General features: G+C 34.6%; 1 protein-coding gene across 1 annotated transcript; it reads right to left on the bottom strand.

Annotated features, from left to right (window-relative positions):
* Positions 1-9,677: 9,677 nt before the first annotated feature.
* Positions 9,678-16,730, bottom strand: LOC107790677 (cytokinin dehydrogenase 5). The gene is made up of 5 exons (XM_016612631.2): positions 15,646-16,730; positions 14,687-14,814; positions 13,806-14,081; positions 12,215-12,477; positions 9,678-10,197 (listed from the first exon to the last, which is right to left on the bottom strand). Exons 1-5 carry the CDS (start codon positions 16,223-16,225, stop codon positions 9,861-9,863), a joined length of 1,584 nt encoding a protein of 527 aa, XP_016468117.1. The 5' UTR covers positions 16,226-16,730; the 3' UTR covers positions 9,678-9,860.
* Between the last annotated feature and the right edge of the window lie 7,943 nt (positions 16,731-24,673).

Below are 24,673 nucleotides of genomic sequence, written 5' to 3'. Positions count from 1 at the left end.
TATAAATGAAGATTTAAATGTTTGTCTCCATGGCTATATTCAATCTCATGCCTTATCTTTAAGGTATATTGTCATATATGCCCTATCTCTGCCTTTCTTTTAGTGATTATTTATGTTTATTTGTTGTTTCCTAGAAAAAATAAAATAATTATTAGTTGTTCTATGTTTCGAAGAATGTATGAGATATGATTAAGTATGTTGAAACTTGATTCTAATCTATATGTTGTTTTCAATTAGAATGGTAGCTTTGTCTATTTTGGCCATCTCAAGTTTAAAGCTACTCATTTTCAGAATTTGAACTTGATTCTTACGAATAGATAAAGGGCAGGAGACTACTGAAGCCAGTAGGAAGATTTATTATGAATGTTTGGTGGTATAGAGATTTTAGTCATAGCTCTGAAGTGGATTACTGTGTTGAATTTTAGTAAAGATGCTTACATAAGTGTTGATCTGTATAAAGGAGTCTATAAACTAACATAATTCATCTTGTTTTTATATTCACCTTCAGTTCTCTTAGAATAGCAAGCTTTGTAATAATTTGTTCTTCAAAACAGTTATTCTTTCCTCATTTATCCGATTGTTGTATGATTTGTTGCAAGACATCTATCAGATGAAGCATGAATAGTCTATTAATTGATTACATGTGATTTGAATATGAGAATGTTTGTTTATATGGTAAATTGGGCTCCAAATGAGCCTACTTAGTAGACAGTTGAATATTCCCTTGTTTTGGGCCCACGCCGGCTCATGAACGAGATAAAGCTTATTTGTTTTAGAGCCAACATGGAATATCTGATTTCTTTTATCCATTATTGAACGAAAAACTCTAAATGCCCCTCCCCAGTAATTCTAAATTTATATTACCAAGCACATGAAGCATGGACTGTTCCTCCTTTTTTCCAAAAACTGTGCAATTTTTAGCATTTCCTAAGCAACATATAGCTAATTCCAGGTTCTATCCTGATAGTCTAAAATCACATAATAAATAACTTATAGATTTTACTTTAACCCCGAATAAAGTATAGGAGAATAAACAACTTATGAACATCTGTAGAAATACTTTTAAACACGTATTTAATCAAGCTACGTGATTATGTACACGATCGCGTGATATGGTTACGGTTTCAAAATGAATACTCGTAGAAATACTTCTAGGCGCGGTTTAAATTATTATTGTGATTGTGTACACGTTCGCATGACATAATTACGATTTTCAAAATTAAATCGAGGTATGCGTTCGCGCAACTTTGGCCAAACAACCTTAATAATAATAAAACGCAATTAATTGTGTACACGTTCGCATGACATGATTTTAGTGCCCCAAATAAAATAGGTTTACATACATGTAATCCGTTTCAAAATTAAATCCATAACGCCATAATTAAAAGAGGTAAAAAGGATAAATGTACATAGGTTCTAAAATGAGTAATTAAACAAACTAATTAATCCAGGTATGATTAGAGCGACTGTGCTAAAATCACGAAACTCGGGAATGCCTAACACCTTCTCCCGGGTTAACAGAATTTCTTACCGAGTCTTTTTTGTTCATGGACCATAAATAAGAGTCAATTTTCTCGATTTGAGATTTAAAATAAACCGGTGACTTGGGATACATGAATATCCCAAGTGGAGACTCTGAAATGAAATAAATAATTCCATTTCGATATTAATGTCACTTTAATTAGAAAAACTCCCCTACCCCCTACCCCCGAGAAAAAGGAGGTGTGACAACCACATGTATAACAAAACCTCGACTGTTATGACTGCTAACCCTGAAACTGACCATATCGATCTGAGTAACCACCCTGAAAGCTTTGGAGCGGAGGCACACTAATAGGAGCTAGTGGTGCACTGTAGGCTAGCTGGTCGGAATAAGACATATGAGGGCCACGGCCACTTGAAGCATTGTGGGAGATCCTATTGTTGTAGATCGTGTTTATCGTTCGTGTGTGGTTACCATTGGGAGTCTTGAGACTAGTATAGATCTTCTACTTCTCGATATGGTAGATTTTGATGTTATCTTGGGTATGGATTGACTGTCACCTTATCACACTATATTGGATTGTCACGCCAAGACAGTGACCTTAGCCTTACCGGGGTTGCCTCGATTAGAATGGAAGGGAACTCCTAGCTATTTTACCAGTAGGGTTATCTCTTATATGAAAGCTCGACATATGGTTGAGAAATGTGTCTAGCTTATTTAGCTTATGTTCGCGATTCTAGAGCGGAGGTTCCTTTGATTCAGTCTCAGTTGTTCGTGGGTTTCCAGAGGTATCTTTTTGCAGACCTGCCGGGGATGGAACCCAATAGGGATATTAACTTCTGTATTGATTTGGCTCGGGCACTCAACCCATTTCTATTCTGCCATATCGTATGGCCCCGCCAGAGTTGAAAGAATTGAAGGAGCAGTTAAAAGATTTGCTTGATAAGGGCTTCATTAGACCTAATGTCTCGCCCTAGGGTGACCGTGTTGTTTGTGAAGAAGAAAGATGGATCGATGAGGATGTGCATAGACAACCGGTAGTTGAACAAAGTCACCATCAAGAACAAGTATCCATTACCGAGGATTAATGACTTATTTGATCAACTTCAGGGTACCAAGGTGTTTTCAAAGATTGATTTGAGGTCTGGCTACCATCAGTTGAGGATTAGGGCATCCAATGTCCCTAAGATAGCTTTTCGGACTCGATATAGGCGTTATGAGTTTCTAGTGATGTCATTTGGGTTGACAAATGCCCCAGCAACATTTATGAATTTGATGAACCGGGTGTTCAAACCCTATTTGGATTCCTTTTTGATTGTGTTTATTGATGATATCTTGATCTACTCTAGCAGCCGAAAGGAGCATGAGCAGCATTTTCGAATTGTACTTTAGACTCTAAAAGACAACAGTTATATGCTAAATTTTCAAAATGCAAGTTTTGGTTGGACTCAATCGCTTTCTTGGGGCATGTTGTATCAACAGAGTGCATTCAGGTAGATCCTAAGAAGATTGAGGTAGTTCAGAACTGGCCTAGGCCCACTTAAGCTATGGAGATACGGAGTTTCATGGGTTTGATGGGTTATTACCGTCGGATTGTGGAGGGGTGTTGTCTATAGTAGCCTCATTGATCAGGTTGACCCAGAATGGTGCCCCGTTCAGATGGCCAAACGAGTGTGAGGCAAGCTTTCAAAAGCTCAAGACTGCTTTGACTAGGCATCAGTGTTAGTGTTGCCCACAGGTTCAGGAATCGTATACAGTATATTGTGATGCATCTCACATTGGGCTTGGTGCAGTATTAATGCAAGATGGCAGGGTAATTGCATATGCGTCGCGGCAGTTGAAGGTTCATGAGAAGAATTATCTTGTTCATGACTTAGAACTGGCAGCCATTGTTTATGCGCTAAAGATTTGGAGTCATTACCTCTACGGTGTCTCGTGTGAGGTGTTTACTAATCATCGTAGCCTTCAGTACTTGTTCAAACAAAAGGATCTCAATTTGAGGCATAGGAGGTGTTTGTAGCTATTGAAAGACTATGATATCACCATCTTGTATCATCGCGGGAAGGCCAATGTGGTGGCCGATGCCTTGAATAGAAAGGCAGTGAGTATGGGTAGCCCTGCGTACATTATAGTCGGTGAGAGACAACTTGCTTCAGATGTTCAGTCCTTGTCCAATCAGTTCGTTAGGTTGGATTTTTCAGAGCCCAGTCGTATTCTAGCTTGTATAGTCGCCTGGTATTCCTTGTTTGAGCGCATCAGGGAGCGGTAGTATGATGACCCTCATTTGTTTGTCCTTAGGGATACAATGCGGCACGGTGATGCCAAGCAAGTTACTATTGGAGATGATGGAGTTTTAAGGATGCAGGGTTGTATTTCTGTGCCTAATGTAGATGGACTTTGTGAGTTGATTCTTGAGGAGGCCCATATTTTTCGGAATTCTATTCATCCGGGTGCCACCAGATGTATCAAGACTTGTGGTAGCATTATTGGTGGAGAAGGGTGAAGAAGGACATAGTTGCATATGTAGCTCGGTGTCTAAGTTGTCAACAAGTAAAGTATGAGCATCAGAGACCTGGTGGTTTGCTTCAGAAGTTAGAGATTCCTAAGTGGAAGTGGGAGCATATCACTATGGATTTCGTTGTTGGACTCCCATAGACTCAGAGTAAGTTCGATGCAGTTTGGGTCATTGTGAAAGGGCTAACCAAGTTAGCGCATTTCATTCCTTTGGCAGTTACCTATTCTTCAGAATGGTTGGCTGAGATCTACATCCGCAAGATCGTTCATCCTCACAGTGTGCCTGTGTCCATCTTTTCTGATCGAGGTACGCAGATCACCTCGCACTTTTGGAGGGTAGTATAATATGAGTTGGGCATGCAGGTTGAGTTGAGCACAACATTTCATCCTCAGACGAACGAACAGTCCGAGCGCACTATCCAGATATTGGAGTATATGCTTCACGCTTGTGTTATAGACTTCAGAGGTTCTTGGGATCCGTTCATGCCTCTTGCGGAGTTTTTCTACAACAACAACTACCAATCGAGCATTCAGTTGGCTCCCTATGAGGCATTATACGGGAGGCAGTGCCGATCTCAAGTCGGATGGTTCGAGCTGGGGGAGGTTCGGTTGTTGGGTACAGATCTGGTACAAGATGCCTTAGATAAGGTCAAGATTATTCAGGATCGACTTTGCATAGCTCAGTCCAGGCACAAGAGTTATGTCGACCGTGGAGTTCGTGATGTTGCATTCATGGTTGGAGAGATGGTATTGCTCCGAGTTTCACCCATGAAGGGTGTGATGAGGTTCGGAAAGAAAGGCAAGTTGAGCCCTAGGTATATCAGACCTTTTGAGATTCTTCATAGAGTGGGTGAGATGGCTTACAAGCTCACATTGCCATCTAGTTTATCAGCAGTCCATCTGATACTCCATGTGTCCATGCTCCGAAAGTATCACGGTGATCCGTCCCATGTGTTAGATTTCAACTCTGTCTAGTTGGACAAGGATTTGAATTATGAGGAGGAGCTGGTAGCTATTCTAACCCGGCAAGTTCGTTGGTTGAGGTAAAAGAGTTATCCTTTAAGTCGAGTGCAGTAAAGAGGTCAGCTCGCTGAGGCAGCTACATGGGAGTCCAAATCGGAGATGCGGAGAAGATATCCATACATTTTCACCAGTCCAGGTACTTTTCTATGTCCATTTGAGGATGAACAGTTATTTTAGAGATGGAGAAGGTGATGACCCGATAGATCATCTAAAGTTTTATAGCCTAACTCTGTGTTTTGAAGCCTCAAATACCTTATTTTAGCCTTCCTCGATTTGTGTGCACAGTCTGGGTATTTTTCTAATAAATCTTTCATGTTAAAAATTGAACAAATATGAAAAATTTCCTTAAAAATCCATTTTGAGTTGACTTTGGTCAACATTTTGAGAAAACGGACTCGGATCCGTATTTTGACAGTCCCAATGGGCCCGTCTTCTGATTTGGGACTTGGGCGTATGCCTGAAATCGAATTCGGAGGTCCCTAGCTCGAGTTATCGTATTTTGTTGAAAAATTGAGGTTTAAAGGCTTAATGAATCTAAAAGTTTGACCAATATTTGACTTTATTGATATCGGGTCTGTATTTTGGTTCAGGAACCTGGTATATGTCCACTACTATATTTATGAATTGTCTGTCAAATTTGGTGAGAAACGGAGTTGGTTTGACGTGATTCAAATGTCTGGTTGTTAAAACAAAAGTTCATGAGTTTTCTTGAAAATTTGATTTGATTTGGTATTCAATTCGTAGTTCTAGGTGTTATTTTGGCAATTTGATCGCGCGAGCAAGTTCATACGATATTTTTGGACTTGTGTGCATGATTTGCTTGGAGCCCCCGGGGCTCGGGTGAGTTTCGGATAGGCTACGAAGGGAATTTGGACTTAGAAAACATAGTTGGTGCATCTGGTTCTGGTACTGGTCTCTGATCTCTCAAATGCGGGGTCAGTGTTCACAATTGCGAATTACCCAAAGTCCTGTCAAGTTCGCATTTGCGAACCACTTCTTCACATTTGCGAAGAAGGCCTGGGCTAGCAAGGATCGCAATTGCGATCAGGAGGTCGCATTTGTAGGGAGACCAGAGTTCGCATTTGCGAACATTTCATCGCAAATGTGATAAAAGTAGAGGTGTGAAGACTTCGCAATTGCGAGGTATTTTTTGCATTTGCGGGGGTCGCAATTGCGACATCTACAACTGAAAATATATGAGTTAGATGGAATTTTCTCTCAGTCTTCAAATTTTTAAAATAAGAAAATCCTAGAGGCGATTTTCCCAAGGGCCCTTCTTCCCCAATCCATTGGTAAGTGATTCTAACATATTTTCTTTCAATCTTTCATTATACTTCATAAGATTTCAACCTAAAATCTAGTGTTTTCATGGTGGAAATTGGGGGTTTGGGTAGAATTAGGGATTTTTGTAAAATTGAGATTTAGACCTCAAATTGAGGTCGCATTTCAAAACAATTACATAACCGGGCTCGGGGGTGAATGGGTAATCGGATTTTGGTCCAAATTTCAGGTTTGGACCAAGCGAGCCCGGGAGTTGATTGACTTTTTAAATAATAACCTAAATTAAATCTTTTGTAATCGTGGGTAGTTCCTAAGGCTTAATTTGAGCCGTTTAATTGGTAATTTGCTAGATTTTATTGGTTCAGAGGCTTGTTTGAAAGGCAAAGATGTGGTTGAGCTTTGAGTTAATCTTCAGAGTAAGGTAAGTATTGTGGTTAACCTTTATTTGAGGGATTAGGAGTTGTTTGTCTATTTGCTACTTGTTTAGATGTTGGGTACAACATATATGTGAGGTCACGAATACTTATGCATTGTTGTTGGGTTAAAGCATGCGGGTGAGACTTATTCCTCGTAATTTATTGCTTATTTTGATCATGTTATCCATGCTTAGACTATTTACTTATTAAAATGATTGTTCTTACCGCGTTTATGGGTTTCTGTGATAATTGAGTATTGTTTCTAAAATTGAGGTTGGTATTGTGGAACCCTTGTGGATATAAGGCTTGTTCTTGTTTATTCTATCTTCTTGTTGCATGTCCATTGTTATATGGTAAAGGAGAGTGTTAATGCACGAAAGATGACGTCGTACCATATTTGAGTATTAATGCACGAAGGGTGATGTCGTGCCATATTGTGAGAGTTAATGTACGAAGGGTGATGCCATGTCATATTTTGAGAGCTAATGCATGAAGGGTGATGTCGTGCCGTATCTACTGATTTATGATGAAAGTGAGAGTAAAAGCACGAAGGGTGATGCCATGCCGTATTATTGTTTCATTGTGAGGTTGAGATTAAAATCACGAAGGGTGATGTCGTGCAATTTTATTCATTGTGTTTATCTGTTTTACTGGTTGAAGGCATATTGACTGTTCTGGTTATCATTTCTGTTGTAATCATCATATCTTGTACCCATTTCGCATATCCCCTTCAAATTGTACATGTTTATCTTTTATTTGTTGTTATTTTGTACGTATATTGTTATCAGCACAAGTTATTTACATGGGTGTTTTGTCGTAGCTTCGTCACTACTTCATCGAGGTTAGGCTCGACACTTATGGCGTACATGGGGTTGGTTGTACTCACACTACACTCTGCCTTCTTGTGCAGATTTTGGTATTGGTCCCAGTTGCCATTGAGGTGCATTATCTCAGATCCGCTGACTTGGAAACTCGAGGTAAATCTACTGGCGTCCGCAGACATTGAAGTCCCCTTCCATTTTCCCTTATTTACTGCTCGTTTCATTCGAGACAGTTGTACTTATTTCAGACTCTGTTTGTAGACAATTCTAGAAGCTCATGAATTGTGACTCCGGATTCGGGTTGTATTGATATTATTAGCTTTTTATGTTATTCCACACTCAGTTTTAGTTTCATTTTGGCTTAATTGACTTTATTTATTGAAATTGATTAAAATTGCTTAAAGATCCTCTAATGTTGGTTTGCCTAGCAAGTGAAATGTTAGACGCCATCACGGTCCTGAATGTGAGAATTTCGGGTCGTGACAGTCCGTCCACTCTTTACGGCAATTTCTTATTTTCTTAAGAAATGAACTATTTTCCAGGGGAAATATACAAATAGTATTCTTAGAAATGTTATTTAGAAATTAATCAGTATTTAATTTGTCCTAAAAATTTTAATTTCAGGACAATTTAGGATATTTTTGTCCTGAAAAACTAAAATTCAAAATAAAGGCTAATTCCTAAATAGAAGCCCTTTGAGTGGCTACCTGATGACATTTCTACCTCTTCTCCCCTATACTGACATCCAAACGAAGTTTAAGAGATATTAGCGGGAGAAATTAAAAAATAGCCAGATTTACAAGTGGTCATTCAAAAATAGTCACAATTTCAAAAGTAATCGAAATTTAGCCATTTTTTATGTAAAGATAAATCTGAACGAAACACTGTTCAAAAATTCAAAAAATACTCCACCATAATATACTGGAATTCCTGTATAATATACTGGAACTCCAGTATATTATATTGGAGTTCCAGCATAAGTTATACTGGAGTTCCAGTATAATATACTGGTACAACATAATATGCTGGAAGTTCATACACAGGTGCTCCAATCTCCAGTATATTATGCTGGAACTTTCTACGTGTTGGAGTTCTAGCATAATATGCTAGAAGTTCATACACATGCACACCGATCTCCAGTATATTATGCTGGAACTTTCCGTGTTGCAGCAAAATAGTGACTATTTTTCAATAATTTTGTAAACACTGACTATTTTTCAATAACAAGTCCGAAAACTGGCTAGTCCGTGCTATTTTTATGATATTGGCAACCAAATTGGTTACGTTACAAATCATATTGGGCTTTTTTGTAAAGTGGGCTCATATCTGAAAAACCGAGCTACTTCATGTTGAAGGCTGCTAAACTCTTCGACTTAATGGATTTCATCACATCCAATAGTTTCTCTCTTTTTTTCACCTCGAACGGAATAATAATTAGTATTTCAACTTACAAGTTTGTGCAACAATATTGGTTACATGAAAATGAGAAGAATTCTAATTAGACTTTTGAAAGAAAAATGGGAAAGTAGTTAAAAGGGTTAAAAGGGAATACTATTGAATTTGAATAATTAATGAAGACATTATTAATACACAAAGGGTGGAGATAGCCCTTAAACCATTTAGTAAGACATGATTTATTGATTGGAAAGGTATATGTATCACCAAAATACTACTAACTTGGTATGCAAAACACAGCACGTGGTCCTTGTCTAATAAATGACAACTTCAATTTCTTCTTTTATTTTCTTCCCTTGTTGACTTTAAGAAGTTGAGTCGTTGTACAACCTACTTATATAAAAAATAATTGATCACTAAATCCAGAAAAATCTCTTTCTTCTTTCTATTGGATAATCCAATGCTCACGCATTCCTTTACCTCGTGAATTATAGGATTTGAATACCCTACAAATAATGTCCCAAGTCACAAGGAATATGGTAATTCATGACTAAAAGACGCAGTCTTTTTCTTCTATATTGTCGTTTAAAATATTCTTGAAGACGACGTCTTACACTATCAAATAATTAAATATCGTACGTGTAAAATGACAAATTCTTGAGAGCCAACCACTCCTCAACCGTACTACACGACAAAAAAAAAGGAAAAATAAGAAGACAAAAAAAAAAATTACAAGTCCGAAAATTTGTAACCCAAGCGGAACCATGCTTCTCTTTACTAAATAATTAAGTGAATTAATTCTTGTTCCTTTTCCCCCTTGATATGTACAACAAATATATTAGACATCCTATCAATCTATTACTAATTAAATTTGATCATAGTCCTAATTAATCCTAATTAAGATCTCAAAATAGACTGTGACATGCGTCACCAAGAGGCAGTATTAGGATTAAAAGAAGGCATGAAAATGCGTTGGCCGGTGGCTAAAATATGTCTTGGGTCAAAATCTAATTTCCTTTGCTGAAATCTGGTCCAATATTTATCTCCAAAATGGTCCCTCCATTCTCTTTGTGTTGTGTAATGAGGCAGGTATTGTTTGATTTTGATCTTTGCATCTTCACAAAACTTCAATATTTGGTAGTTTTGATTGCTGAGGTACTCTAATGTTTGTGTCTCGTCACCATTTGTCAATGCTGACCTCAGAAATCCCACTAAGTAAAACACTTCCTCTTCTGGCGTCACTACTGAACTCCTCTCGTCCCACCTATTAAAAAAATTATAGCACAAGCCAAGAGTGAGGCCAATATGCAAAGACAATATTGCAAATAGAGGTTTTTTGAAGTGTCGCGTGCGAGGCCAAGGCTTATGGCAATGGCCCGAGGTCAGCCGTGGCAGGCCTATGTCAATGGCCCGAGGTCGGCCGTGGCATGCCACTATAGGCCGAGGTCGACCATGGCATGTCTATGTCAATGGTACGAGGTCGGCCCCTGAATTCCTGTTTTGTGATCCTAAAATATCAGAAAACTAGGAATGATCATATCGAAATGATGATTATTATTAACTAAGTCGTTTATATATAAATTTTATAGCGTTGTCTCTCATTTAAGAACTTAAAGTTGTTAGATAAAAATTTTGTACTTAACAAGCATTTGTAAATCTACAAATTAACTTGATAAAAGTGTTTCATATATAATCATATATAAACTTTTGAATAACAATTTAAACGTTTAAATAAAAGTGTGGTCATACATTACAATAAATTTGTCGTATCGATTGGACTCCCGTACTTAGAACAAGATTTTCGAATATTCGTGAGTTGTTTTTTGATAAGGTTAGGAAGTATAACTATTACATGAGCCATGAATTGGTCCCCAAAGGGAAGATCTTCCTGACAAGAGGATCTTCATTGTTTTGGACCATTTCTGTACCTTCTAATTTTATTTTATTTTTATTTGGATTTAAAGGGACATAAGGTTCATAGTTTTAGGCCTTTAGCTGGATATTAGACTAGTATTATGCATGCATGCCACGTGTTTAGGTGGACATGCCACTTATCATTCGACATATTACATGAACTTAAATAACCACTCACCCCAAATTAAAGTAAGCATTGGGATGGTTCAGGGGAAATCAATGCTAGAAACCTAAAAGAAATACCCCCTCTATGTTTTAAATTATCTGTAATTTATCTGTCCAAGTTTGATTGGGCATAAAATTTAATAAAGTAACAAAACCTTTTAAATTTTATAGTCTTAAACTAAAAATGTCTGTAATTAAAAATTCTTAAATGTTGTGGTCTTAAATTTGCTATGGGAAGGTTAGACAGTTAAAGAATAATACTAAATATAAAAAAAGATATTCTTTTTTAAAGAGATAAAAGAAAGAAAGAAAATAAGCAACATAAATTGAAACGGAGTAATACTAAACTCATTAAGTATAAATTTGAATTCCCCTTTAAGTGGGGTCATTAGTAGGGCATGGTATTTGGTATAGAACGTCGGATTGTCACTATTCATATCTTTTGGATTCATGCCAATTTACTAGTCATAATGCTGTCTTTTAGCTAGGACAAAACAAAATTACAGCCAAAATTCTGCACAAAAAAGTAGATACTGAACGATCGCTTAAAGCAATTAGCAGGGGAGGGACCAATGGACCATACTATGAAGATTGATTGAAAATTTGGTCTTTAGGTTTTCGTAATTATCGATAAAATTACAGAAATCGGGTGCGATGTCTAATGAACATAATCCAAATTGTGAGGGGATGTACATGACATAGACATATCGCTAGTTCTACCAAAGTTTGTGTCATGAAAAACAGCACAAATTATATATGCATAGCATAGTACATACTACATACTGTTTTTTTGCATGCATGCACTGCAGACAACCAACGTAAGAAACAGACAGAGGTAGATGACGGTATGTATATATATCACAAGAAGAAGCCATAATTGTAAGGATTCAACTTATATAACTGTCGGTGTAAATATTTTTACATTATCGTAGTTGCGGCATGCCAGAAAATTTATTTTATTTTTCAAGTTACTAATTAATAATATTATTTTATGAACGATTGCTTATAGTATATAGTCATTAAAGTCAGATTATATATAGGACTACCGATTTTGTCTTCAATTTAATTTTAATCAGTTAATTAGGACTATCTCATTTGCATTTTGATATTTATTTATTATTTAACTATAATAAATTAATACTGATAGTATCATTTAATGTAAATACAGAGTGTAAGTAAAAGAATTTCGATTAAGAACTTACTTGTTCTTGTTCATGGGGTAGATGAGTATGGGACCACTGGTCTTATTCCCCAAAATGCCCTTAAAAACTCCTTTATCGAAGTCTGCAATTCTTGATTTTGGGACAAATAGGTTTAGCCATGGGTGTGGCACTTCCCACAATCCTTTAGACCGGAGTTTCAACTCTGCCTTGTGAACCCGGTCCAAGAAATCCACGTAAGGAAGGTCTGTTGTAAAAACTGATGCTGGTATATATTTTAGCTTCTTTAACAATGTCTCTATCTCCTGCATTTCATTAAAAAAAAAGAAAAGGAAAAAGAACAATTACAATTCATTTTCAAAGTTAACACACATTAAAAAATTGTAATCAAAGTACAAATAAGGTAGTCACTGCTTAACTGTTATACTTTTGTCAGGATAACCTTTAATTTAGTTTCATGCAAACTCCAATTAAATATTCATACTATAAAACAGAATTATTAGACTTAGGGAATAAATTTTGGTGGGAGGTCAGTGGACGGCATAGATATAATCATATTATAATATAGTTATATTATAATACTAATAAACAATTAAAGTTTGCGTTCTATCTTAGGATCTGACAGAGCTGATAGATTGTGGAAGATCTTCCATGTTTTCTTGTGCATGTTGTGTTCCTTCTTTTTACGACGAATGCTGTCATCGAATAATCAGAGTGATGAACAGATAATCTAATAATCTACTTTAATTATTCCTAGAAATAGCTTTGGATGTGTACCAAACAGGAATAGCGACAACTAAACCTTGTAGAATGTTCTATAATTAATTTTTCTATGTCAGCAATTAAATAACGTACCACATTTCTTAATCAATCTTTCTTTTTTGATAGTATGAGTTTAACTAATATATACACCCATAGTGTTATAGTTTTTTATACTATTATGTCAGTTACACTCCAATTACTAGCAACTTTTGAATGTTCATGTTAAGTAATATAGTATATATTAGGCTATTACCACAGATGAAGTTATACAACAATAACAATAACCCAATGTAATTTTTCAAGTAGAGAGAGTAGGATGTATGCAGCTTTACTCCTACACTGAAAGATCAAAGAGATTATTTCTGATAGACCCTCGGCTAAAGAAGATGAAGCTATACTAATAATGTTAAAATCTTTTACATATGCATAATTGATTTATTTTTAAATATGTTATCAATATGTCGTATGTAGTAGTAAGATTTAGCATGTAATTAAAATAAAAGAAGAAAACAGGCCTCCTAAGGTATAGCTTCGCCACCTATATAGCTTCATTTAGCAAAATAATGTCTACTTTACAGGCTTTATTCGCACTAAAATGCATTAATCAGAGAGATAAAGCTAAAGGTTAACTACTACTAGCGCATCTTATAGCAATCGATCACCAACTTTAATCATCTTTTTTTCTTTATATTCTAATGTCAATACAGATGGGAATCATGTGTGCAGGAATCAAGAAACTAAACTAAAGATACTTTGTTTAATATAATCTATCAGGAAATAATATATTTAACTAACACAATCATGATTTAGCAACAATATAATATCTGTAACGAAACATGCATAAGATTCAAATAGAGTAGTGGGTATAAACCTGGTCAACGATATCAGCATTTGAAAGGTGATAATTTTTGGTGATTTCTAAGCAATATAAAACTCCTCCTTCAGACTTAAGAGAAGAAATCTTGACAGGGTTACTTGGGGAGAAAAAAGAAGATCTCCAGTTGTTAATGAGGCCTTCATCAACTATAACAAATCCTTCAACATAGTCAAATTTTTGGGAAGCTGGTTTTCCATGTAGAGATATTAGATATTCTTGGTCTTCGGTAAATGTTGAAAAATTTGAATATAAAACTCGGATCCACCTCACCTGCATGTACATTATATAAATGAGTTTACTTTAATTTGACAGTCAAAAGAGTTCTTACATTATTATGTTATTTAAAAATAACTATAGTTTGATGTTTACTCTATTAGATCACCTAAAGATAATTATAAGCAACTGTTCATAAAAAAAAGGATTAATAACCTAAAAAAATAGACATGTTACTTGCAACACTAGGTTAAAGTACACTTGTCTATACAAGTTAAACGCTAAGAAAAGTAGATTTTTGTTTTAATTATTCACGAGTTATTTATGAAGAATGAAAAAAAATGAAAAATTAAAATAGAAAGTGAGATAACATTTTTTTGGAGGGAAAAGTAATATGTCAACAACAGTGCCAGCTTAAGAACAGCCGTTTAAGATGAAGTTGGAAAAAGCTGCTAACAGAGGACCCATCTTCCTCACTCTTATGTCATGAATTATGCAAACTACCTTTCGTGTCTTGTCCAAAAACTAATACTAAGAAAAAAAAGTCTTCAACCAAGCCAAAACCCCACCATGTAGAAAACAAAAGGCAATCAAAATAGTGGAATATGCTCTATTTAGTACTAGCATTTATATTTAGGACAAAAAAAGAAATTAAATATTACCCTTTGGGGAGCTTGTTCAAGTGCAATTCTTGCCCTTGTTATAATCCCAAATTGTCCTAATCCACCAAGAGCAGCATGAAACAGCTCGGAGTTTTCTTTTTCTGAACATGTTAATAGCTCACCCTTACCTGTATCAAAATCCCATGAGTCACATCAAATATGACAATTAAAATGGTTCAAATTATATACTTTTATTAATTTCTAAATTTACCCCAAAATCCAAAAGAGTGGTGTGTAAAACAATCAACTATGTCAATCTATATTGTCATTGCTCTTAAGACAATAAGAATTATTGGTACTAATGACAATGATTAAACCATGCCCAAAGTAAGAGATTCTATTAGAATAAGAGAGATGAGTTAAGCATAAAAACAAAAACACCCCATGTGGTACTCACACAATTTCAAGTACACATCTCTAAACATATTCGAAAAAAAGGGGTTCCTACTTAACACAAAAATAAAGCTATTGATAAAACACCCCATCAAAAGATATTACAAGACAAAAAACCATCCTAACATCCCATGTTATTGTTCTAAAGTAACATATCTGGCATCTACTTTCTTTCTTAACAAAAGCTATTAGGAATTAAGTATTAAATAGAGAGAGTACAATAACGTCCTGGAATCTTGAAGATAAGAATGTAAGAATTATTGTTTTTGGCAATGATACCATACGTGAATATTTTATGATATTATTTAATTTTTAGACACTAACAGTATAATAAACTCTCTGATAATGTAGGAGTTTCACTTGAAAAGAATTTTTTTACATGCAACAACAAAAATAATAATAAATCCAATAAAATCTCATGAGTGAGGTCTGGGAAAGGTAGCGCGTACACATCCAGAGAGTTGTGTGTATACAAACCTTATTCCTACATTAGGAGGGTAGATAGACTATTTCCGATAAACCATCCCATCGGGCCCAGGAACAGAAAAAAATTAAATTAAACGCACCTGTAACAACATCAAGCTCATGAACATTGTTAATTTGAGGGCCATGATTGAAAGCTTGTCCACTAATACCAGCATTGGAGAGGGTACCACCCACAGATAAGTACAAGTAATCAGTCCATGATTTTGGTGCAAGTCCATACTCTAAGGTGGACGTCAACACATCTATCCATAACTCTCCACCCCACACATCAGCATACATGAATTTCTCCGAAACCTCGGTCAATAACTTCTGCTTAGAGTTAGAGCCGCCGCTCATTTGGATCACAACACCATTTGTTATCATAGCCTGTCCATTTATAGAATGTCCGTGTCCTCTAGCCGACACGGTAAACCCATGAGCCGAGTCGTACGCGGCTTTCACAAGCCGCGCTACGTCCTCGGCTGTAGCCGGGTTAAGAACCGCCATCGGCTCAGCTCTATGCAACCCGCCGAAGTCCACGGACGCAGTTTCTAAATCGGCTACCGCCACGCTGAGGTTTCCGTTGAGCCCGAGCCGTAAAAGCTCAGTCGGGTCAAACCTAAACCCGACGGTTACAATAAGCCGACATATAGCAAGTGTCAACAAAAGTTTAGTAGCCATAGGTAAAGAGGAAGGCTTTTGCTTCTATACAAAGAGTATAGCAAAGTGAAGATTAAGTAAAATGGTGTGAGGGATGTGTTATTTAGTTAGATAGGAGTACTAAATATATATACGTGGAAACTATTGAAAGTTGGTATATATATTATGGTTTTGAAAATTTTGAGGTGACACTTGGGGAAAAGGGAACAAAATCTTTGTGGCAGGAGCAAAAGTACCAAGAACAAGAGCAGGGGCGTCAGCAGTAGCGTGGGACTAACGTAAGACAGATTGCACTTTAAAGATTTTCACAATCTCAATCTTTGTTTTTCGTTCTAGCTATAGATACTAGCTACTTTTCATTAATAACATCAAAAGATACAATGAAGAAGAAGAGGAAAATTCAGAAATGCAAGAATGAGAGGTGGTAAAAATGGTGGTAGTATTATGTGTTTGAAGAGGAAAAGGATTCATTTTGTTGAATTTGTATAGTTAAGAACATTTGTTTATATGACTTTTGAGATTGTCTAGGATAAGAGATACAGGTTGGGTATTTATAGGACAAATAGAGGGAGAAGAAGAAGGGGGAAAGAGAATGTCACGTGCGAGGGATGAGGCCTGACACGAGTGAACTTCAAGGGCCCCACTGGTTGTAGGGGCCCACAAAGGGATACGGAGGATCTGTGTGGGGACATAAACAAAGGAAACCTTCACGTGAGGACTGGTCGACGGGTCTGTTATTTCTTTTTCATTTCTTCTTCTTAAGGTTTCATTTTGGAATTGAATGATTGGCTAATTCAAAATTAGTTATGCATGTCGGTTTTTTGGATAATATTAAAATTTGAGGTTGAGAAAATTAGGAGTAGTATTTAAGGTTGAAGCTGGAAAAAAATGGTAGAAATTGACTCAATAAGAACATCACTTAAAGTTAATACAAAGTTTGTGCTAGTTAAAATTTGTAAAGAAAATCCAGCATTTCAGTTGAGATGCACCTTCAAATTAGTAATTGAATGACCAAATAAGTGTTTGCACTTTTGCAGTCGGCGTTCAATATTTGTAATTAGTTAAAATATTGATGATATTATTAATTTAAACCTTTTTTTTTCTTCAATTAATTTAATAGATGAATAAAGAGGTGTGCAATTGGTTGACAACAGATAAGTGTTTGCATTTCGAGCTCTTGATTGTTGAACTACTCTTTTCAACCATTAATATTCGCTAAAACAAAAATTGGAATTAGTTATGAAATTTATCGTTTAACTGTCGCTAAATCGCTCATAACTAACATTCTTAATAATCCGTCGCTAAATAAAATTAGCAACAATTTTTTTTGTTCGGCTACGGATTTTGTCAATCGCTTATTCCTGTTCTTTTAGTGTTGATATTTCGTTTATAGTTGACTTAATCAAACTTTATAAGAAAGTCTCATATTTACCAAAAACCACAAGTTTTTATTTTGTGGGGGGGGGGGGGGGAACAAGTATTAACGATTGAGAAATATTAGACTATATTGGAGTAGCTATACGATCATAACGATAGATTAATAAGCAATATCCCTAGATTAAATATAGTTAGAGAGCATGCTTGATGCAGGCAATAATAGGCTAGAGTTGCATTATAGTATTTAATTACATTGCAGTTTGCAACTAATAAGAAGTTAGATCCCAATATAATATCGATTAGCGTCTATCTTCCCTGAATTGAAGGAAGTATTAATTGTTAATGATGAGGTCAGTATCACTTAAACCATGTTGGAGATATGAACATATATATGGATTGGATTAAGGCTAAAAGACACACGAAGGAAATCTAAACATAGATTATATATGGATCGTACGTACTAATACAGTTGCCTAATCAGGTTAAAAATGAGAAACTAGACTAGTAGTACCTATTCCTTATTATATTGCAACTAATTAAGTTAAACAATAAATTAAACACGAAAATTCATGAATCAATTAAACAGAATTATTTAGCTGTGTCGCATTCCCATTGGATGACTATACCATGGTCACATGAGTAATAATTAAGATACATAGTTCATGATAATTAAAGGATGATTCAAGCACATTCATATGTTTGTTCCATAATTTTTTTTTGAATTATTAATTAATTGTTTTTGATTCACCGAATCTTACCCTTTCAACGGGGTCAATAAAAAATTAAAATATGAACTAATTTAAAACTTAAATCAAATATTTTATTCTTACTTATTCTGATTATAACATTCCAAGAAAAGAAGAAGTTAAGTCTATATATATATAGTTGCACTATATATGCATAGATCACTGAAGTTTATATATAAATACACTTCCAAAATATTCTATTTCAATTTTAAGTTTAAGCGTTTTTTTAACTTTAACAAAATATTATCTAAAAATAATCACAAGTTTTTCTTTCAATATGTCCAAAAGTAAAATTGAAATGGATTGATGCAATAGTCCTCTGTATGAACAGTAGAAAAACTTGCGGAACTTGTGGAGTACGTATTAGATTGAGTCTACCTCTTGATAATTGGCTATGCTAAATTTCGAATAATTTGACCAACTCAAATTTTGCCAATAATTAGGTCCACTTGTGATATATAGTATATGTATAAATACTTTGGACTCTTAATTATTAACGTGTCCTACCTTCTAACCATGGTTGTTATATATGTCCAATGGCGGATACAAGATTTTAAAGTCGTGGGTGCTCACTGATAAAAAATTTGAAAGAAGAGGAAAAAAGAGTTTAGTTATGGGTGCTCAATCAATATTTACCTAAATATTTTTATAATTACCTATACAAATTTACTAAATCTTGTCAAAGATAATGGGTGCTTGAGCACCCAAAATTAGCATGTAGATCCGCCCCTGTATATGTCTAGTATAATCTCATATACCATTCATTTAAGAGTGTAACTTATATACTACGGCAACAACAACACAACGCAGTAAAATTCTACAAACGCAGACCGAGAGGGATAGAGAGGTTGTTTTCGAAAGATCCTCAACTCAAGAAGAAAAAAAATAAACATTAGACAATGTAACTTATATATACAATCACATGCTAAATAATTTTACACTATTCATTCACATTTAACTTTAGTAGACAAGCTTTTCTAGAACAGGTAAGTTACCTTATTTTAGCATTATAAATTTCACTTTTTATGGGATTACCTTTATATATATATATAAAGAGAACCTGATAATTAAAACCTTTACGTTGTCGGTGTATACAAAGTCCTCTAATATACACCCCCCCCCCCCAAACCAAACCCTTTAAAGCTTAGATATAAAAATACACTAAAGGCTCAAAATTTCTTGAGTTGCCTAAAACATATTGACCAAAACCTAAGAGTACTTTTGAGTTTCCTGCCATACATAGTGTGTATAAAATTTTAAAAAGAAATAAACTTGTTGTAGACGTAAGTATACATAAAATTTGATACGGCTCTTTCCAAATTCCAACTAATTTTAGGTGTTGTGGAATTCAACATATAGGTGTTGAAAAAGAAAAATAGAAGATTTCAACATATAGGTGCTAAAATCACTGTTTATGAGTCAATGTATATGTCGTTCTTAATGTCAATTCTCTCTGTCCCATCCTTTTAAAATATTTTCAACTACTTGTTTTCTGTTTCTTAGTAAGAAAATGATGTAACTTCATTGTTTCTTTTTCTCTATAACCACCAAAATCTTGTTTCTTAATTAGTCCTTGTCGATACAAAATAATATGGTTAATTAATTTCTCCGTCCTTTGTTATAAGACTACCTGGTCCGAATGATGCAACAGCTTATTCAAAGAGATAAGATGGTTATTGGTTAGATTAAGATGTGTTAATCAAGATTGAGAAGATTAACGACAACACATGCAACTGCCTGTATGGCTAATATTTGTCATGCATATTAAGTGCATTAAACATACATTATGTAACTGCCTGTTGTGGGTGTATTTACAAACATAAGCGTTCTCATTTATCAAATCTTGCCTCCATTTTTGTCATATATGCATTAGTCTCAGAGGGTGTTTGGCTAAGCTTATAAGGGGGTTAAACTGACTTATAAACACTTTTTGGCTTATCTACGCGTTTGATAAAATTAAAAGTGCTTATAAGTTAAGTGTTTATAAGCCAAAAGCCATAAGTTGGTCTCCTCGGCCCCAACTTATTAAATTTCAGCTTATAAGCACTTAGTTTCACTAAAATATTTTCTATTCTATCCCTAAAATACTTTTTTTTAAAAGAAAACTTTTCGTATACCTAGTTCTTCAGCAGCATAGTATTAATTTCAGCACTTTTATCCAAACACTTAACTGTTTATTTTTTAAATCAGTTTCAGCACTTAAAAATGCTTTTCAGCATCTAATGCTTATCAGCTACTCTAAATCAGCTAAGTCAAGCGGCCTCTTAATCCAAATTATACGTCTTGATTTGAAAGACGATCAAGTAAGACGACGTAAATGACGAATACATTGCACCCTACCCAGGATTTTCTATTTTGCAAGTTGTTCAACTAGTACAAAATCTCTCTCAGTTAATAGTTATCGAACTAAACCAATAATTAATTAGTAAACAAGTAGGAGAAAATCTTTTGCACTGTTCTAACAAACATATATCTTCGAATACTATCCACTTCAGTGTTTTGATTCAATTGGCAGAAGCCCATAGTTAAGAAATCTGTGATCTCAACATAAGCTTTTTTATATTTTATTTATTGTTAAGGGAAGTGGGAAGTGATTATTTGATATTATTAATATTGAAGTTTGTTTGGTTCTGTTTCTTGGAAACTCTTTCTAATTACGTCGATACTCATTTACTAGTCCTGACATACCAACCAGGCAAGAATATTATTGAATTATTCTTGATTAATTATTTAAATCAAGGTCATATACAAAAATAAGAATTTTTAATTCCACGGAGTTCTCATACTTACATAGGCATCTTGCTATTTGCTATATCCAATAGTTTCGTGTCTGAGAAAATCATTTTAAATATAGGAATGTCTATGTCATCACAAATGATTCCATACCAAATTATGCCCTGAGAGAGTAAAAAGATACCAAAATAAAATCTGATTAAAAATAGAAGAAAATCTAACGATTTTGACCTCTCTGATCAGCTGATGGATAATTTAAGATGAAGATTGTGACAGTTAATGTGTTCCTTAGAAGAGGCGGAGTTAAAAGATATGAAGTTTTTGAGTTCGGAATTCTAATCTTTTTAAGTTATTGGGTTCAAAGTTAATAATTATATATAATTTAATAATTTTTTTTAGACAAATACCGAATTTGAACCAAAGTTACTAAATTCGGCGCTAGCTAGCTCGCCACAGTTTCCTAGCATAATCATTCATCATCTTTGTAATTTAACTTTAAATTATAACTCTAGCTAGTGATATAGGTTTAGTGTTGCGTGAAAAAAGAGTTTTTTAGGTTTTGTCTAGTTTTTCATTAATTGCTAAAGTAAAGTTTTTCAAAAACTTTCATAATCAGATTATATATACCATGTAATACTCTTATCATCCTACTCAGCATAAAGATCAAGCAACAAAAATTAGATTTTCGGGAAAAAACGTGCTGTTTGTTATATATAATAATCTTTAAAATTCCCTCTCTTATTAGAGCCAAGGGAATTACGAGGCAATTTGCAAACACAAAGTATGAATGACTGTAAATACAAAATACTACGTATAGTAGAAGAGTAATTTTTATCCTCTCCCTACCGTTTAAAAACCAAAGCATAGACCAACATCTATTAGGCTATAGCCTATAGACTAAGTTATTATAGAGAAATTGATCTATAATTGAGCGCATTCATTTATATGGCAATTATAATAACAAACAATTATTCTCCATGATAGAGGTAACAGTAGCAAATAGCTGAACTCCGGACTTTTTATTAGAAGCTATACTTATATTATATTCATTTTTAAGAATAAAATTTTTTTGCAATCTCTTATAATTTAGCCCTTTGTTGCTCCCATTCGTCCAAAAAAATATGTTTGAGCTTCGCTTATGATGTTTTAAAGAGCAACACTGGTGAGTGATACTTGCAATTTTTTTTAGACAATATAATCTAAATTACTGGTGATGGGCTTAATGATTAAAATCAGCTGCCATGATTCGGATAGACATAAAATTCTAATGCAATAATTTAGGAAACAAATCTAAATAGTACAATTAGCTGATTTACACCTAATTGGAGAATTTTTAAATGGGGGATCCTTTCCAGGGCCCAAGATTTGATATGAAAGAATAAATTCAATAAAAATGAACTGGCATCATCTTTAATTCCTTATATTATTAAGCTCATGAAATGTTATAATTAATTAGTACTCTAATAGTCTGAAATGTTCTCTCGGGTTGAAATATATTAATGGTATAGAGGGCACTTGTATCCCCTCTCATTTATCTAGTTATAGTTTCATATATTTTTATTTAGGTGGAGGTTATCTTTATGTAATTGGTTGCAATTAGTTTTTTTAGAATTTGTTCGATTGTATTATCTTCTATGTGCACACGAACTATAAATTTCACTTATAAGGGGCGGATTTAGCTTTAAGGTTATGGGTCCCGTGAACCCAGTAATTTTTGTTCAAATCATGTATTTGTATTAAAAAATTGACTAAATATCTATAAATATTTGATTGGGAACCCAATTATTATTGTATATATATAACTCGAGATTGTTGTAGAAACCCATATCTTGAATCCGCTTCTACAGTTATAAATACAAGTTAAAATAGTTATGAGCATGGCTCACGATTTGATCCTTCAATCTTTGACTTTCATCTTTGTACCACAACATGCGAAGTCATGGGTTCAAGTCTTTCTAACTTCGTGTTACTAGAAAAGGAAACTTTGAAATTTAACAAAAATCAGAAAGTAAACCCTTTAAGCTCCATCCATTAATCTAAGTTGTAAAAGTTTTCATATGTTTCTTCATCTTTTCTTTTGGCTTTGAATGAGTTGGAACTGACCCCAATTGTATTCATTTAGTTCTGCAACCTTGTTTTTTATCCAACATTGTGTCAAATTTTGTTATATTGAGTTACATAAAATACTTCTTTTACTTTAAAGAAAAACAAAGCTTTAGGTACAGTGATTTGTTCACTACTTTTGTCTATCAAAAGTGCAAAGCAAGAAGCACAACAGGGACCAAAGCAAAATGCAAAAAAGAACTCACTCTAAAAACACTCCAGCTCACTAGTGATATTATCTGTTTTGGTTTAGGCCGGCACGACTTTAAAATACTCACTAGTGATATTAACTGCTTTGAACCACGTCATTAGGGTCTAAAATTTATTTACTTATATACGAAGCATTTCTCCCGTATTTTATTGATGTAGAATTCGTCTTGAATGTCACCAAGCCAGGGTTAATTAAAACTAGGAGAAGAATCTCTCCACTTCCTATTGCTACTACCTTTCACTTACTCCAATTATTCTTCCTTAGATTTGATTCTTATTCTTTTCTCCTGTTTATTATAAAGTTTGCATAAAATATATAGCAGAAAAAGTTATCTTGTACAACTTTAGGGATACCAATATCACCAAAACTCCTTGAAAAAGTAAAGAAACCACAAAAGGAGTAATTTACCACATGGGTGCATGGATTGTGATAAAACAAGAGGTACTTCAAATTTTTCACTTTCCTTGTCACCTTACTACTTTTACAAATAATTTTCTCTCTCACACCCCCCTTTCATTTAAAACAAAAGGTACTTTTACTACTTGTCCAATACCTATAGTATAACTACTCATTTCAAATCATTTTCTCAAATCCATTAAAAATATGTATCAATTAATATGAATATTATGGTAAATTCTGCACTTTATTTATTATTTTTTAAGGGGCGTGCAAAGTCAATAATAGACTAGTAAAAGTGAACAGAGGGAGTAAATACTAAACAAGATGCATGTTACGTGTGCTTAGTTTGTGCCTTTTGCTTATACATATACTCCTATTATAGTAAGTAATCATTTCTATTTACCATCGTTTAAGTTTAAACATTTCAATTAACTGTAGCATAAAAACTTTACCTTCGCTGAATTTTGATCCTTAAAGATCTTACTCATTAATGGTAAAAAATCAGCTAGTGGAAGCTGGCCTCTTAGGAAAAATAGCTTAAGAGTTAAGACTATGTACAATAAATGTAATATGATCCGCTCTTTCTTGAACTTGGTGCACAACATGAGCTTAGTCTACCGAGTGCCTTTTTATCGGTAAGAATTAACCACTTAATTCTCAAAAAGAATTTTAGTCCGGTGCATGAAATATCCCATATTCATGCAGGGTCGAGAAAGGGCGGCAGCCCAGGGTATGATATAAGCAGTTTACCATGATGCAAGCATTAATGGCTAATTCTACTGCCCAAACCCGTAACTTATAATCACACGAAGACTATCTACCGTTGTTCTAAGGCTCACCTTTAATAATTCTCGATTTCTGTTGGGCAATTAATGAGATTGATGACCATATCATTACTTA

Source organism: Nicotiana tabacum, chromosome 16, assembly GCF_000715075.1.
Source record: "Nicotiana tabacum cultivar K326 chromosome 16, ASM71507v2, whole genome shotgun sequence".
In the NCBI taxonomy this organism is placed as follows: domain Eukaryota; kingdom Viridiplantae; phylum Streptophyta; class Magnoliopsida; order Solanales; family Solanaceae; genus Nicotiana; species Nicotiana tabacum.
This window is presented reverse-complemented; position numbering and strand designations above follow the sequence as displayed.

What these genes read in the sequence shown, in the direction of transcription:
- LOC107790677 (XM_016612631.2), bottom strand. Translation starts at nt 16,225, where the DNA reads ATGGCTACTAAACTTTTGTTGACACTTGCTATATGTCGGCTTATTGTA. An exon ending in TTGAACAAGCTCCCCAAAGG is followed by an intron (nt 14,082 to 14,686) that starts GTAATATTTAAT and finishes ATGTACATGCAG; the next exon opens with GTGAGGTGGATCCGAGTTTT. An exon ending in ATGCTGATATCGTTGACCAG is followed by an intron (nt 12,478 to 13,805) that starts GTTTATACCCAC and finishes AATGAAATGCAG; the next exon opens with GAGATAGAGACATTGTTAAA.